The sequence below is a fragment of the Primulina tabacum genome, chromosome 3 (genome assembly GCF_025594145.1).
Source record: "Primulina tabacum isolate GXHZ01 chromosome 3, ASM2559414v2, whole genome shotgun sequence".
Taxonomy (NCBI): domain Eukaryota; kingdom Viridiplantae; phylum Streptophyta; class Magnoliopsida; order Lamiales; family Gesneriaceae; genus Primulina; species Primulina tabacum.
In genome coordinates, this window is record NC_134552.1 from 29,283,560 (window position 1) to 29,300,699 (window position 17,140).

The window sequence follows — 17,140 nt, forward strand, 5'->3', positions numbered from 1 at the left end:
GCTTCCATTTAACCTAAACCTAAATCATTTCAGCTGACACCTCCCCCTCCCCAAACATACTCTCTCATATTCAGCAACATTTCTTCAGCAAATTTTCGGAAAACACTTGTTCTTAGAACAAAAATTCTCCGGCGCTTCCGCGTTGCTCATCTCTTCAATCTTCTCGCATAAAAGATCAGCAGTGTGGGGACCCGGACACTAACTCAATCTTTTCAATCATCTTTGGGATTAAGTGGATCAATTACATAAACTGGGTCGCAATTTTTTTTTATGTTGAACACTTTATTAACAAGGGTACAATTTTTACAACTAGTTAGGTCCCATCATATTTAAATTACAAGATCAAGTGCAATATCTACAACATGATCATATGTACAAGTCTTGTACAAAAGAAAATCTTAACAATCTAATGTTCATCCACTACATATCAAGTGTTGAAAATCAGTGCTACATCTAGGCCCGTATCTCCACTCTAATCTCGATCTATCACCTTCTTCTCGACCCTGATCCTGTCCCGCCTGTTGTCATGCACACATACAAATACAACAACAGCCGGATTAACTCCGGTGAGAAACATAATTCCCAGTATAAACAATGTATACGTGCATTTCATATAAACATATACAAAAGTATATAACATTTATAACACAATATGTATCCTAATCTACGAAAACATAAATCAATACAAAGCTGTAAATCAAACTATTTAACTCTTACTCTTTGACTCGACTCTTATCTAGGGATCCAGGTTTGGATAAGAACGTAACAAGTCTCCCACCTACTCTTCCCTGCTAGGTGGTGGTACATTCTTATTCCCATACTTTGGCCCACTATGTCGAATCTCTACAATAGGAGTCGATCTTCTGTTAAGCACAATGAAATAAACCAAATGTCCAGTGACTTGGCACCTCTGCTAAAGACTCAAATGCATGCTTTGCTATAACTCAATAGACTAAGCATATCAATCTCAAGAATTGAAAACACATCAAAGCAATAACAATATAGTATGTGGTTTTGGGAAACTCAAGCTATCTCTTACTCGAGTTATCTCTCCCGGTTTAACATTGATTTATACATTTCTTTTCGTAGTTCTTGGTTGATAATATCAATTTGGCTTTGTTCGTTCTTCGAAGCCTTCAATACTAAATCTGGAATGACATTTCGAGAGGCACAATATCAACTTTCAATTCAAAACAAGACTCGATTGATCAATACTCAATCTAGTTACGTTTCGACGGCATAACGGCGCAATCTCGAGATACCCGCAATACAAACAATAAACGGCCAATCTCAACAACTCATAATCAATCAACAAACACAATTCCAATACAAAATCTGTACAACCCCATTCGAATATAACTGAAAAATGATAACAATTACATAGGTTGTCTGTTCCTCAATCCGATTTTGGTTATACGATTACCACAATGTTAGGAACACATAATATAAATCAAAGTATGATTCCCCCAACAACAAATTTTTGAACCATGCTGAAAAGTAATAAAACTTACATCCTTTTGAAGCCTTCGACGAGAGAAGCACGGAAATAAACTCGGATCGAAAATCAGATGGTCGGATCTCGCAAAATCACAATTCTAGAATTTGCAAAGCTTGGGGATTCATGGAGGTTTCTCGGTTTCCTTCCTCTGAAATTTTGAAGGGAAATGAATTGAAATCTTTGTTTATACATTTCCCCATGCATGGCAAGACAAGTGGCAATTTTTCATACATTAGTGCTCGTGCATATACGCGCCCGGCCTTCGTGCATATGCGCGAGACCTACTGTCTCGGCACATGACAAATCCATCTGCTCGCGCATATGCGCGCCTCGTCTCTCTGTCTCGGCACTTATGAATGTCACCAGCTCGCGCATATGCGCGACTCTCTGTCTCGGCACTTATGAATGTCACCAGCTCGCGCATATGCGCGAGACTTACTGTCTCGGCATAAGCTTCTCGCGCATATGCGCGCCTCATCTTAGCGCATGTGCGCGAGGTTTGCTGTACTTCACTTTCACAATACTCATGTTTTCACAAAATCTTGTCTCGGAGTGGTCCTTCTATAATCATATTAATTCATCAATTAATAATCTCGGATTAAAAGGATAAAATTTTCGGGCATTACAATTCTCCCCATCTGAGACATGATTTCGTACCCGAAATCGCAGGCAATCAAATCACATACAACAAGAATATATATCAGAAGCTAAATAAGAAACTCACATTAATGAAATAACTCTGGAAATTTCTGTCTCATGTCTGATTCAGTTTCCCAAGTAGTTTCTTCAATACCATGACTATTCTACTGAACTTTCACAAGCGGAATAGACTTCGTCCTGAGCTGTTTTTCTTTACGATCTAGAATCTGGATCGATTTTTCTAAATAACTCAGAGTTTCATCAAGTTCTGCCTCGTCTGGCTGAAGAACATGAGAAGCATCAGGAAGATATTTTCGCAGCATAGATACATGAAAGACGTCATGTATTCCAGAGATAGAAGGAGGAATAGCGAGTCGATAGGCACGAGTACCTATTTTCTCAAGAATCTCATATGGCCCAATATAGCGTGGAGACAACTTTCCTCTTTTGCCAAATCTGACAACGCCTCTCAAAGGAAAATTCTTCAGAAATACTCTGTCTCCTTGTTCAAACTCTAACGGTCGACGTCGAATATCTGCATATTTGGCCTGTCTATCCTGAGCTGTCTTCATTCTCTGCTGAATCAGCTTTACTTTCTCCTTCATATCTCGAATCATATCAGGCCCAAGTTCAGGTACCTCATATACCTCATCCCAATAGAGAGGGGATCTACACTTCTTGCCGTACAACGCTTCAAACAGAGCCATCTCAATACTCGTCTGACAGCTATTGTTGTAAGAAAATTCACAAAGTGGCAAAGAATCTTGCCAACTAGTGCCAAAGTCTAGCACTACAGCTCTAAGCATATCCTCCAACGTCTGGATAGTCCTCTCTGATTGTCCGTCTGTCTGAGGATGATATGCAATACTCAGATGTAATTTCGTACCTAGAGCTTGTTGCAAACTGTGCCAAAAGTGCGAAGTAAATCGAGGATCACGATCTGATACAATGGACTTTGGCACGCCATGCAATCTGACCACTTCTTTGACATAAATCTCTGCCATCTGGTCGTATATGTACGTCATTCTGTAAGGAATAAAACATGCTGATTTGGTTAATCTGTCAATAACAACCCAAATTGCATCACAACCTCGGGAGGATCGTGGTAGCTTCGTAACAAAATCCATGGAAATGTGATCCCATTTCCATTCTGGAATAGATAAGCTATGCAACAGACATCCTGGTTTCTTCTTTTCTGCTTTCACCTGTTGGCAATTTAAACATCTAGACACAAAATCTGCAATGTCTGATTTCATTTGTTTCCAACAAAACTGCTTCTTCAGATCATTGTACATTTTTATGCCACCAGGATGAATACTGAAACGACTACAGTGTGCCTCTGTCAAAATTTGGTGTCTCAAGTCTGAAACATCTGGCACAACAAGACGATTATTCACATATAATACATCATCACGAACCTGATATTCTGATCGATGCCCTGCTCTGACCATCGCAATCGAATTCTGAACATTCTGATCAACTTTCTGTTTTTCTTTGATTCTTAAAATCAACTCTAGTTCAACTTGAATGGCATAAAGTTTCAGAGATTGACAATCTGTGTCAAATACTAATCCAGAAAGACAGCAATCTTCAATCAAATTCGAGACACCAATCGTCGATAAGGATAAAGAACATACCTTTCGACTCAGTACGTCAGCTGCTGCATTTGACTTCCTCGGATAATATTTGATTTTACAATCAAAATCTTTCAATAAATCGAGGCATCTTCGTTGTCTCATATTCAATTCTGACTGTGAAAATAAATATTTCAAACTCTTGTGATCAGAATAAATTTCAAACTTCTCACCATATAGATAGTGTCGCCAAATCTTCAATGCAAATACGATGGCAGTCAATTCAAGATCATGAATCGGATAGCGAGTCTCATGTGTTTACAATTGTCTCGAGGCATAAGCAATAACATGTCCTCGCTGCATCAAAACACAACCTAATCCTCTGTGAAAAGCATCACAATAAACAACAAAATCACCAGTACCTGACGGGATAGTCAACACAGAAGCGCTGGTTAATCTCTTCTTCAACTCCAGAAAACTAGATTCACACGCCTCTGACCAAACAAACGGGGCATTCTTCTGAGTCAACTGAGTAATCGGCTTAGCAATGTTGGATAAATCTTTAATTAATCGACGATAATAGCCATGGTTCGCTGTCGCGGTCACGAAGATCGGAACGGATGCTACCGTTCAAGTTACAATGAAATTTCGCGGAACGGTCGCGGAATGGGTATTTAAAAAAAATATTATAAATATATAAAAATTTAAAATTTTTGGAAAATATTTAGAAATAAAAAAATTAAAATAAATATAATTTAAATAGAATATTTGATGTAAATAAGAAATTTAAATATTTTTAAAATTTTATTAACAATTTATTGAACACAATTTATATCGACATTATATTTAAAATATTTCCAATCATATCAAAAATTAAATATACTATTAAAAATTATTTGTATTTAATTAATTAAAACATTAAAATATTTTCGATTGGATATATATAAGTTCGCACAAATTTGAATCAATTTAGAGTGATGGACTAATAATAACCATCAAATCTTATATAAAGTGATGTTACAAATTATTTAACATCAATTAAAATAGAAAAATTTTATAATTAACTTAGTTTTTTTCACACTTTGTAATGAAAATTTCTCAATAGAAATAGTTGACTTGCGGTCTCTTCTTTATTAGTCTTTCATTGATGGATGCAGCGGGAAGAAGACTCAAGATTCACCATCTCACATCAACCGAGTTGCTTTACTTTCCAATGTTCCTAGTGAAATTAATGTTAAGCTTATTAAATTACTCATATCATATGATAATAAAATAACAATGAGAAATGAAATATAAGTTGATGAAAAAAAACATTTATATAGAAAGGTACCTGTAAATGTTATATCATCGAGACTAATACCATGAGGAATGACGTGGAGGAACAAAATCATTAATGTATTCTTCTTCGGGATTCAGTTGAGAAAATTGATCTCCACCATATGGTTGCTGATATAAACCAGTGTTAAATTGTCCTTGTGGATATGCATTGAATAGTGGATTTGAAACTGAATGTATATGGTGTAATGAGGGAGAATTTAATAATGTATCATCACGACGATGGTAGTCTCCAAATTCTTGATGTCCAAAAGAATTACTGGCCTCACTTGAACATATAGAACCATGACCTTCATGTCTAATACCAGTGGCTGCTGGTGCTTGAGGATTATGATATCTATTTCGGCAACTATTAGAAAATCTCTCAAATTGATTATTCCTAGAACCATGAGAATACCCAAAGTCTGGTTCATTATATCCAATGGCACCACGACCAAAATCTTGAGAGCTCCAATGGTAATTTCTCGAATCATCTCCAAACTGAAATTGATGGTGACCCCCCAAGCCCAAATTTTTTATTTCCTCTTCCACACGCATATATGAATCTGAAGATCCACTAAAATGTTCATCATCTTCAGCACTCGAGAACCCTGTCAAACTTGCTAAAAAGCGACGTTGTTCTTCTATCCCAGGACGATACCCATGATCAGTGTCTTTTGTTGCATAATAATTCTCTTTCCCCCGTGCCCATGACATGCCAGCATCATATTGATCATCTTGACATGCTTGATCAGCGTCTCCATGTTTTTTGCCACTTTCCCGATTGTTCCCATCACCACTCTCATCATTGTCGTCACTTTTATCGTCATTGTCAGTTTCATCACTTTCATTTAATATGTTTCCTTTTCCTTTTGATAATCTTGAGGTGCCCTCATTGTTTTTGTTCTTGTTTCTCTCTTGGGCATTTGATATTTCATGACCTTGATCTAACCATTCTATTTCATCGTCTTGCAACACAGAGGGTTCATTATCTCTAGTCCATTCATTTAAAATATCATCATCTTTGAATATGTGATCAAGATCTATAGGACTATAGTAATCATCATCTCCACTTTTTTGCATCAAATTTCTTACTCTTAACCGCATATTGTAATGGACATATACCAATTTATGCAATTTTTCAATCGCCAAACGATTGTGAAGCTTAATATGTATTAAAGACCATGTGCTCCAATTTCTCTCACAACCAGAAGATGAACATGTTTGACTAAGAACTTTAATTGCAAGTTTTCTTAGGTGGGGAGCTTCTTCACCATACTCATTCCACCATTCAGCTGAGAAATGAAACATATGATATATATTGTATAACTTTAATATCTATGAAAAAACATAAAGAAATTCAAACCTGGAACACTTTTTTTAACCGCCATTTTTGCAAGTGGAGATCCAAACTCTCCAATTTGTTCAGTAAACAATTTAATCTGTGAAACATGTTTGATAAAAACTATAGTATACTGGATATAAAATATGTTAAGCAAAATTTATAAATATCATACCTCATTAATCATTGCAGCTTGTGTATTTAAATCGGGCTCTAGTCTTTTGATTACTGTCTTCAATCCTCGTCTTACTTCATCAGTGTAAACACATGTTCCAGAATATTGGAGCATTGGATTGAGAAAATATGCTAAAGACACACAAATTTAAAATTATAAAACGATAACCACAACAATGGATTTATTTTTTGTAAATATAATCTAATTTTACCTGCAGCATGTAGGTGTTGGTGTAATTGATTATACCAATGCTCATCAATCACATCCCAGTACAATTGCCAGTCTTTCACACTTTCTTTTATAGATAATTTAGCTCTATCCATTGCTTCATATATAATCGATAGCGTTGGCTTATTGTCTTGATCAACCAACTTAAAAACTTTGACGGGAGGTTCCATTGCTGTGCATATATCACGATCCGACTTCCAAAATTTTGTGTCCAAAATGATCGCTGTAATTTTTTCGACAATTTTTCTTCTCTTGCTTGTATTGTTGTATTCACGCCACTCAACTGAAGTGCACAATCTCTTCAAATCTTGACAATACCGGACGAGACTTTCTAAAGAAATAAATTCAGTAGCAAAGCGAGTGATTCCAGGTCCCAACAATTCACGATCATTTGTGTAGATTTTCATTAAGTTCACGATTTTGTCACTATTGTATATAAAACTTGTTATTTGCTTTGCTTTATCAATGCACCTCTTTACCTTTGCCATCTTACCAATATCTTCAAGCATAAGATCAATGCAGTGTGCAGCACAACGTGACCAAAACATGTGAAGTCTTTCAATCATCAATTTCTGTCCAGCAGCTTTGTTTGCACTTTCACTATCTGTAACCACATGTACAACATTTTCTTCTCCAATATCGTCAAAAACATTATTCAGAAGAGATAATATAAAATCGGCTGTCTTTCTTTTGTTTGTGCAATCCACTGAACTATGAAATATCATGTTGTGATCGCAGTATATCATAAAATTAATGATAGGATGCTTGTTGCGTGTGCTCCAACCATCACACATTATTGTACATCCATATTTTGGCCATTTGGATTTTAATGTGTTCAAATATATAGTGATATATTCGACCTCCTCTTCCAGGAAAACACCACCTATTTGACATCCCGAAGGACCTTGTACTCCAGGTCCAACATTTGCGATGGTATTAATCATTGCTTGGTAGTATGGACCACTATCTGCTGCATGAAATGGAATTGCATTGTATATAAACTATTTTGAAATAGCCTTCCCAACATCTTTGACCTTTTCAGGAGCAAACCAATTTTTTATACTTTTTCGTTTTGATGAAAACATGTAAGAATCAATCCCTTTCGATGGTAACTGAGCTCCCTCTCGTACGCTAAAGCTACGAGTCATCTGTTTTCTTAAATTGGGATTTGCACTTGGTGATGATGAACTACCACCAACATTTCCTGAAATTAAATAATATAATCTAATCAGAATTTTCATATTACTCCATTAAGATTAAGTTTTTAAAATGATACATTAATTTTGAACCATATCGGATATGCATCAACTATAAAAATAAAATATTTATTTACCTAAACCATATCGGTTTTGCATATCTTCCTCAAATGCTCTTGTTCTACGACTTTTTTCATTGCTTTTCGCAGTGCCCTATTTTCCATATCTTCTAAAGTTTCTTCATAGGTATTATCAAATTTATCATCATCTCCACTGTCACTGCAATTATTGAGTCCATGTATGCTCTGTTGAATTGCATTAATAGCAATTTCTTTCTTTTTTTGATTAAATTTCTCTCGTTCTTAGTATCTTGAAGATGTTTCCGGAACATCAATGATATTTCTTTTGGAGCTTTAGTGCATGACACAACATTTCCAGCAACATGAGCAATATGTTGCTTTAATCTTGTAATTTCACCAGTTATAATTTTTTCACAAAGTTTGCATTGTATTGTCTTTCTATCACCTCCGATGGATTTACCAAACTCCCAACCAATATCTAATTTTGGAGCCATTGTTCATAGGATTTACAAATATTTAATTTACCAAAGAATTTTAATATAATACGTAAACAAACCTGTGATAAAGATGATTAAGTAATTTTATAAATAATTAGTAATTCATAATACATAATTAAACAATATACTAGTATTAATTAAATTGTCGTTACTAAAGAATTTAAATATATATTAAATAATATTATTTAAAATTTTTAAATATATAGTATTTCTGTAAAATTAATTAAATTGTCAATATAACTCTAGGTTTAAAAACTAGCTTAAATAAAATTCAGTCAATAAATTTTAGTTCAATCAATCAACGAACAATAATAAATATTATAAACAAAAATAATAACGCTACCTTTTAAGATTCCTTCGTAAAATCAACAAAGAATATTATTACATGTCAATATTAAACATTTTTATTAAAAAAATTATAAAACAGAATTATTTTAATTACAATAAAAAAATTAATACCTGTGAAATTTGGATTACACAATATCTCCGGACCAGTAAAAATTAAAGCTGAAAATAAGCCGTGGAAAAATTGAAGCGACAAGAAACAATTCACGCAAATGAATCAAGTGTGCACTTTACTCATGCTGCATTCATTAGCGGAGAGGACGCAAAAGAAATGGTTATAATGAATCAAGAACAATATTCACTCATGCTGCGGAAATTAGCAATTTCTGAAGGAGAGACGGACGCACTTTATAAGCGGATGGGTCATGGATTAAATGAATCCGTGACCACACTGTGTGGTCACGAATTCTTGAATCCGTGAACCTTTATTTTTTTTTAATTCAAACCGTCTCTATAGTAGCGATATTAGCGACGGTTTTATATTAAATCGACGACGGTTAAATAAAACCGTCGCTACATACATAAAACCGTCGCTAGTAGCGACGGTTCAAGACAAAACCGTCGCGAATTGCGTTCCGGTTCCGTTCCACCATTACATCTCCGTTTTCCACCGTTATATCGCCGTTTTCGGTATACGAAACGCCGCTAAAAGCCATAAACCTACCCACCCCGGAACTTTGGAACACAAAGGCCGTTCCCTTTCCGGAACGGCCATTCCGATCGCAACACGGCCGTTCCGGCGAACCATGATAATAGCCAGCTAAACCCATAAAACGACGTATCTCTGGTACTGAAGTCGGTCTAGGCCAACTGATCACAGCCTCAACTTTGCTAGGATCAACAGAAATACCATATCAAGATATAATGTGTCCCAAGAATATAACTTGTTTCAGCCAAAACTCACATTTAGACAGCTTAGCATACAATTTCTCAGTTCTCAGAATTCTCAATACAGTTCGAAGATGCTCAGCATGATCAATCATATTCTTTGAATAAATCAAAATATCGTCAATAAAAATAATCACAAAGTCATCAAGATATTTCTGAAATATACGATTCATCAAACCCATAAATACAGCTGCAGCATTCTTTAAACCAAACAGCATCACTATAAATTCATAATGGCCATACCTGGTTCTGAAAGCTGTTTTCGATATATCAGAATCTCTGACTCTCAACTGATGATATCCAGATCTAAGATCGATCTTGGAATAAACAGAAAAACCCTGCAACTGATCAAATAAATCTTCAATGCGAGGCAAAGGATGATTATTCTTTATCGTAGCCTTGTTCAATTGCTGATAATCAATGCAGAGTCTCATTGAACCGTCTTTCTTTCTGACAAACAATATTGGAGCACCCCAAGGAGAAACACTCGGTCTGATGTACCCCTTGGCTAGTAAATCTTCTAGCTGCTCTTTCAATTCAATCGGTGCAATTCTGTATAGAGTTTTAGAAATAGGTACTGTACCTGGTATCAATTCAATGTTGAAGTCTATTTCTCAAACTGGAGGTAAACCCGGAATCTCATCTGGAAAAACGCCAGTAAACTCACATACCACTGGCAAATCTGCCAATGAAGGGCTCGACTTCAGTACGTCTACTGAATACACAAGGAATCCCTCTGCTCCTTTCTGTAATAATCGAGTCATAGACAAAACAAATATCAAAGAAATTCGAGCTCTGGAACCCTTACCGTAAAATTTCCATTCATCAGCCATTTTAGGTTTGAATCTTACAATTTTCTGGAAACAATCTACGGTAACTCTGTACGTGGTCAGCATATCGATACCAATAATGCAGTCAAAATCAGACAAACCGAGTACAATACAATTTAACTCAATCTCATTACCATCATACTGCAGCATACAAATAACAGACTTCACTGATATAAGACATCTCCCCAAAGGTGAAGAGACAGATACTACAGCAGATAATGACTCAACAGGCAAATCATGTATCAATGCAAATCGCTCAGAAATAAAAGTATGGGATACACCCGTATCAATCAACACATAAGCAGGGTAACCACAAAGAGAACACTTACCTGCAACCACATCATCAGGTGCTTCCTGTGCCTGTTCTTCAGTCAATGCAAACACTCTGGCCTGCTGTCTCGGAGGCTGTCTAACAGTCTGGCTTCCTCCTGACCTCGGTTGTGACTGAGTAGTAGGTGGCTGGAAGGAGTGAACAGCAGATGATCGTCTATCAGCCTGAGCCACTGATCCAGATGATTCTGCTCCTTGGGATCGTTGAGAACCTCGCTGTGGACAGACTATGGCAAAATGTCCCTGCTGTCAACAGATATTGCAACTACCAAATACTCCTTGGCATTGCTCTATTGGATGTCTTCCTCCACATGTTCTACAATAAACCCATGTATAACTCTGGTTCTGTCGTGAACCACTAGAGCTAGATGAACTACTACCAGACTTCTTAAACTGTTTTCCTCGGGCTTTCAGATTATCTTTCTTCCCACTGCTGCTACTACCACTATCAAATCTGGGAGGTGGTTGGTGGAACTGGGCTGAAGGTTGTTGCTGTTTCTGTGTAGGAGCAACATACGAAGTTCCTCGCTGTCTGATCAAACCTGCTTCAACTCCTTTTGCTCTGTTCAAAGCATCAGCAAAATTATTTGGTCGCCCTGTGTTTACCAGTGTAAAGATCTCAGGATTCAGCCCATTGATGAACTGATCAGCCATGGCTTCATCATTGTCTGCAACATGAGGAGCAAATCGTAACAGGGTAGAGAATTTGGCCACATATTCTTCAATATTCAAATGACCCTGTTTCAGATTAGCAAACTCTGCACCCTTATTTTTCTGTACGATACTGGGAAGAATCGTTGATAGAACTCAGCTTTAAAGATCTTCCAAGTAAAAACTGTGCCTCAATGCTCCAACGCTCTCTTAGTCGTGAGCCACCAGCTTTTTGCAACATCGTGTAACTGGTGCCCAATCAATCTAACTCTTCGCTCATCTGTATAATCAAGGGAATCAAAATACATTTCAATATCATCAAGCCAAATCTCAAAATCAAAAGAATTCTCAGTGCCTTTCAAAGTCGGCGGTTTGAACGACTGAAATCTCTTCAGCAATGTTTCCATGGGTGTCACTGTAACATCCATCAGATTAGTAGAAGTACTACCTTGTTCTGAGATTCTTCGAGGAGGCATATCTGATTATCAAAAAGGTTAGTAATTAAATATAACAAATCTGTCTCAGTCCTCCTCTGATCATCATACCTCTGATCAAGAATCAGTTCTGATTTATTCTCTCATAATACATGTTTCCAATCAAATCAGATAATCGGGTAAACATGTATTTTCAAAGCAGTAAAACATTCTAGCACCACAGAAGCAGGAAAGAAAACTCAATCTACCCCGCTCAATTGCTTCTATTCCAGCCTAAGGAAAGTACGGCTCTGATACAACCTACTGTGGGGACCCGGACACTAACTCAATCTTTTCAATCATCTTTGGGATTAAGTGAATCAATTAAATAAACTGGGTCACAAATAATTTTTTTTATGTTGAACACTTTATAAACAATTGTACAATTTCTACAACAAGTTAGGTCCGATCATATTTAAATTACAAGATCAAGTGCAATATCTACAACATGATCATAAGTACAAGTCATGGACAAAAGAAAGTCATAACAAACTAATGTTCATCCACTGCATATCAAGTGTTGAAAATCAGTGCTACATCTAGGCCCGGATCTCCACTCTAATCTCGATCTTTCATCCTCTTCTCGACCCTGATCCTGTCCCGCCTGTTGTCATGCACACATACAAACACAACAACAGCCGGATAATTCCGGTGAGAAACATAATTCCCAATATAAACAATGTATACATGCATTTCATATAAACATATAAAAAGACATATAACATTTATAACACAATATGTATCGTAATCTACGAAAACATAAATCAATACAAAGCTGTAAATCAAACTCTTTAACTATTACTCTTTGACTCGACTCTTATCTAGGGATCCCGGTTTGAAAAAGAACGTAAAAAGTCTCCCACCTACACTTCCCAACTAGGTGGTGGTACATTCTTATTCCCAGACTTTGGCCCACTATACTGAATCTCTACAATAGGAGTCGATTTTCTCCTAAGCACATCGATATAAACCAAACGTCTAGTGACTTGGCACCTCTGCCAAAGACTCAAATGCATGCTTTGCTATAACTCAATAGACTAAGCATATCAATCTAAAGAATTGCAAACACATAAAAGCAATAACAATATAGTATGTGGTTTTGGGAAACTCAAGCTATCTCTTACTCGAGTTATCTCTCCCGATTTAACATTGATATATACCTACCTTTTCGTAGTTCTTGGTTGATAATATCAATCTGGCTTTGTTCGTTCTTCGAAGTCTTCCATACCAAATCTGGAATGACATTTCGAGAGGCATAATATCAACTTTCAATTCAAAAGAAGACTCGATTGATCAATACTCAATTTATTACGTTTCGACGACATTACAATCTCGAGATACCGGCAATACAAACAACAAACGGCCAATCTCAACAACTCATAATCAATCAACAAAAACAATTCCAATACCAAATCTGTACAACCCCATTCGACTATAACTGAAAAATGATAACAATTACATAGGTTGTCCGTTCTTCAATCCGATTTCGGTTATACGATTACCACAATGTTAGGAACACATAATATAAATCAAATTATGATTCCCCCAACAACAAATTTTCGAACCATGCTGAAAAGTAATCAAAATTACATCCTTTTGAAGCTTTCGACGAGAGAAGCATGGAAATAAACTCGGATCGAAAATCAGACAGTCGGATCTCGCAAAAATCACAATTCTAGAATTTGCAAAGCTTGAGGATTCGTGGAGGTTTCTCGGTTTCCTTCCTCTGAAATTTTGAAGGGAAATGAATTGAAATCTTTGTTTATACATGTCCCAATGCATGGCAAGACAAGTGGCAATTTTTCATACATTAGTTCGCGCATACGCTTATTTTAAATGTTATTTTTAAAATGTGACCTTAAAAAAAAATTTCCGCATTTTTAATTTTGTAGATGTTACATCTTAAGTTCTGGCTCGATAACTGATCAAATCGAAGCCTGATCATTTCCAGCTTCCTGCGCACTTAGGTAAATCATTAGAAACAAAATAACAAGTTTTGTTAATATCAAAATCAAGATTGCGAACATGAAATATTCCAACACAGTATATACTTTCAATTTTAGTTCTCCATTCTCATACACCATGATAAATTTATAGACCTTGCTTTAGAATATCTTTCACTACTTTTAGTCTAATGGACAAGAGTTCGACTGTTATCTACTTGCAACACTCAGTGCAAAATCTATATCAAGTCATGCAGATATCATACTACACACAATACTAGCAATGGATGATTCCTAGGGCGTTTCCTGATCTCTATTTCCTCAGCACTCTTAGGACACATAGACTTGGATAAAAGTCACGCTATGACACGTTGAAAGATATATTTTTTGGACTCCTTCATAGAAAATCTCTTTAGTATGAAATTGAAATAAGTGTCTTCTTGGATCTATCTCTACATATATGTATTCCTAATATATAAGGTGCTTCACTTATATTTTTCATTGATAAATTACTTGCTAGTCATATTTTAGTTGATTGCAATAATTCTACATCATTCTTAATAGGTAGGTTGCCATCAACATAAAATAATAGGAATGTCATAACACTTCCATTAACTTTCTTGTACACACGTGGTTCCTAAATATTCTTAACAAAATCAAATTCTTTGATAGTGTTATTAACATAAGGTTCCAACCCCTCGACGCCTATTTGAGACCATAAATAAATCTATGAAGCTTGCACATCTAATGTTCACTTCCTACCTACATGAATCCTTCAGGGTGAGATATGTAAATCTCTTCGTTAAATACATCATTAAAGAACATTGTATTAACATCCATTTTCTATATTTCATAGTCATGCCATGCTACAATGGTTAGCATTGAAGTTAAAACATTGCAACTGGAAAAAAATTTTTCTCATGGTTAATTCATTGTCTTTGAATATATCGTTTACCTGGCAGTCTAGCATTGAAGCATAAAATATTCCCATATGCCCCAAAGCTTTTCTGTAAATCCATTTGCATCTGTTGAACTTATGAATTGAGACTTATTTGATGCGTTTCTCGTCTGGACAACCCAGAAATTGGGCAAATTGGGTTTACTAGACAGAGCTTTGGAATAACATATCTTATCAATCATCAGCAGGAATGACACCCTTTGAAGTGGTTTATGGTAGGAAACCTCCTATATTGACTCAATTTTTATCAGGGGAGACTAAATTAATTGAGGTGGACAAGAGTTAAGTGATAGAAATGAGATGTTGAGGCAAATTAATTATAATTTGCAAAGAGCACATCAAATAACGACGAAACATGAGAATTATCGAAAATGAGAAGTATCATTTCAGGTGGGTGATATTGTATTCTTAAAGCTACGGCCGCGTAGACAACAATCAGCATATCACAGTGTTTCAGAAATTAGTTCCTCGATATTACGTTCCATTCAAAGTGTTGGGGAAGGTGGGAAATGTGGCATACAAATTACAGTTGTTGGCAGAGTCTCGAATACATCATGTTTTCCATGCATTTTCTTTAAAAAAAGCAATGAGTGTGTCAACCATCATAGGAGTTACCAAGAGGATTAGAAACAAACTTTCTCCTTGGATTTTGACCAAGCAAGGTGTTGTCTACAAGGTACAAGAAAAGCAGTTAACTAGGAAAAGTTGAAAGTACTCATTGAATGGAAGAATCGACCTCCTGAATAGGAAACATGGGAAGATGCGTGAGGTTTCAACTCAATTTCCAGACTTTAGCCTTTGAGGACAAGGTTAATTTTGAGGGCAGGGTATTGTTAACGGTATGAAAGATCATTTAAATCCCAACATAAAGTTTGTTTACATTAGAAGGCTCGAGATATTCATTTAGAATCTTGTGGGGGAAATGGGAATATTAGTAGAGAGTGAGATGTGAATTTGTAACAACCTCTTACTTGAAATAATATTACTTTAATATTTGCAGAAGAATAAAAATTTTCTTACTATATAATTAATTATAAACAAAGTTCTTAAAATAAAATATTGATTGACATGCATTTCAAAAAAATTAATAATAAAACTCCAACACTTTAATACCATTATCATCAAAATCCAAAGTTAATAACGATTAATTTAATTTGGAAAAAATCTAACACAACATAATAAATTTCAACGTGTTTTTCACCAACACAAATGAGTAAAAATCCGAGTGAATAGTTTTAAAACGTGCATAAACAAAAAGTCATGAACTGCAAGGTCCTCGATTGTGCACTGCCACTGGTCCGAGCCTGCTCACTGGTCATCACCTCTTGTCTCCTCATCAAAGTCATTTGCATCGATCAAGTCTAGTGAGTCTAAAGAATGAACATGCATAAACCGTGAATAACAAGTAAAACGCAATAAAAATTCATGCAATTTAAACATAGTTCGTACATAGCATAATATGAGCATAAATATGTATAACCCGACTTTCTCCAGACATGCTGCCACAACATCATCAATTAAATAACCAAAATAGCCCCAAAGATGCATTCGGACTCGTACGACTCCTGAATTAAATAAAACCACTTAGGACATACTAATTGACTCGGGGTTCAAACCATACGTTAACCACATCCTAACCTACTGTCCAAGGCCCTAAACCAACCCCGAACCACGACCAAACCCTTTAAACCATGTACATCAACCTGTCGAATGAAAACTGCCTAAGGAGTGACACTATGAAACATATGCACTCCGCACGGCTCCCTACTGGTTCAAACTCAAACCAACCCCGAACCAAGCCTTAGACTCGACCCTTAGACAGCACTTAAGACCCTAGTTCACCCTTTTCCAGCCCAAGACACACGCTCAAGCCCCAAAAAAGTCCTAGCCATGGCCAGTCCTGCGCGACTCCCCCCATTCGCAACAGCCCTGATTCGTTTCCACCAACCTTGATATCCATCCATACCATAAGCGACCATGACCAGGCTTACCCCAGGACCGTAAGACCCTGCCTAGACTATAACGTACCGTATTTTGAACTACTTAAAATTTGTGAAAAAATAAAAAATTTCTTAAATAAATAATAATCTTTCAAATTGCGATAAAAATAAACTGCTCGTCTAAAATATTTGAAATAAAAACGATTACAAACAAAGTTTGCCAAAAAGTTATTCGTTTA

The 17,140-nt window shown here is 36.1% G+C and overlaps 2 protein-coding genes across 2 annotated transcripts; both read right to left on the reverse strand.

Annotated features, from left to right (window-relative positions):
- Positions 1–5,064: 5,064 nt before the first annotated feature.
- On the reverse strand, positions 5,065–6,841 carry LOC142538643 (uncharacterized). The gene is made up of 3 exons (XM_075643955.1): positions 6,754–6,841; positions 6,543–6,673; positions 5,065–6,467 (listed from the first exon to the last, which is right to left on the reverse strand). The coding sequence occupies exon 3, from the start codon at positions 6,334–6,336 to the stop codon at positions 5,065–5,067; it is 1,272 nt and encodes a 423-aa protein (XP_075500070.1). The 5' UTR covers positions 6,337–6,467; positions 6,543–6,673; positions 6,754–6,841.
- On the reverse strand, positions 6,357–7,714 carry LOC142538644 (uncharacterized). The gene is made up of 3 exons (XM_075643956.1): positions 6,754–7,714; positions 6,543–6,673; positions 6,357–6,467 (listed from the first exon to the last, which is right to left on the reverse strand). Exons 1-3 carry the CDS (start codon positions 7,712–7,714, stop codon positions 6,357–6,359), a joined length of 1,203 nt encoding a protein of 400 aa, XP_075500071.1.
- Between the last annotated feature and the right edge of the window lie 9,426 nt (positions 7,715–17,140).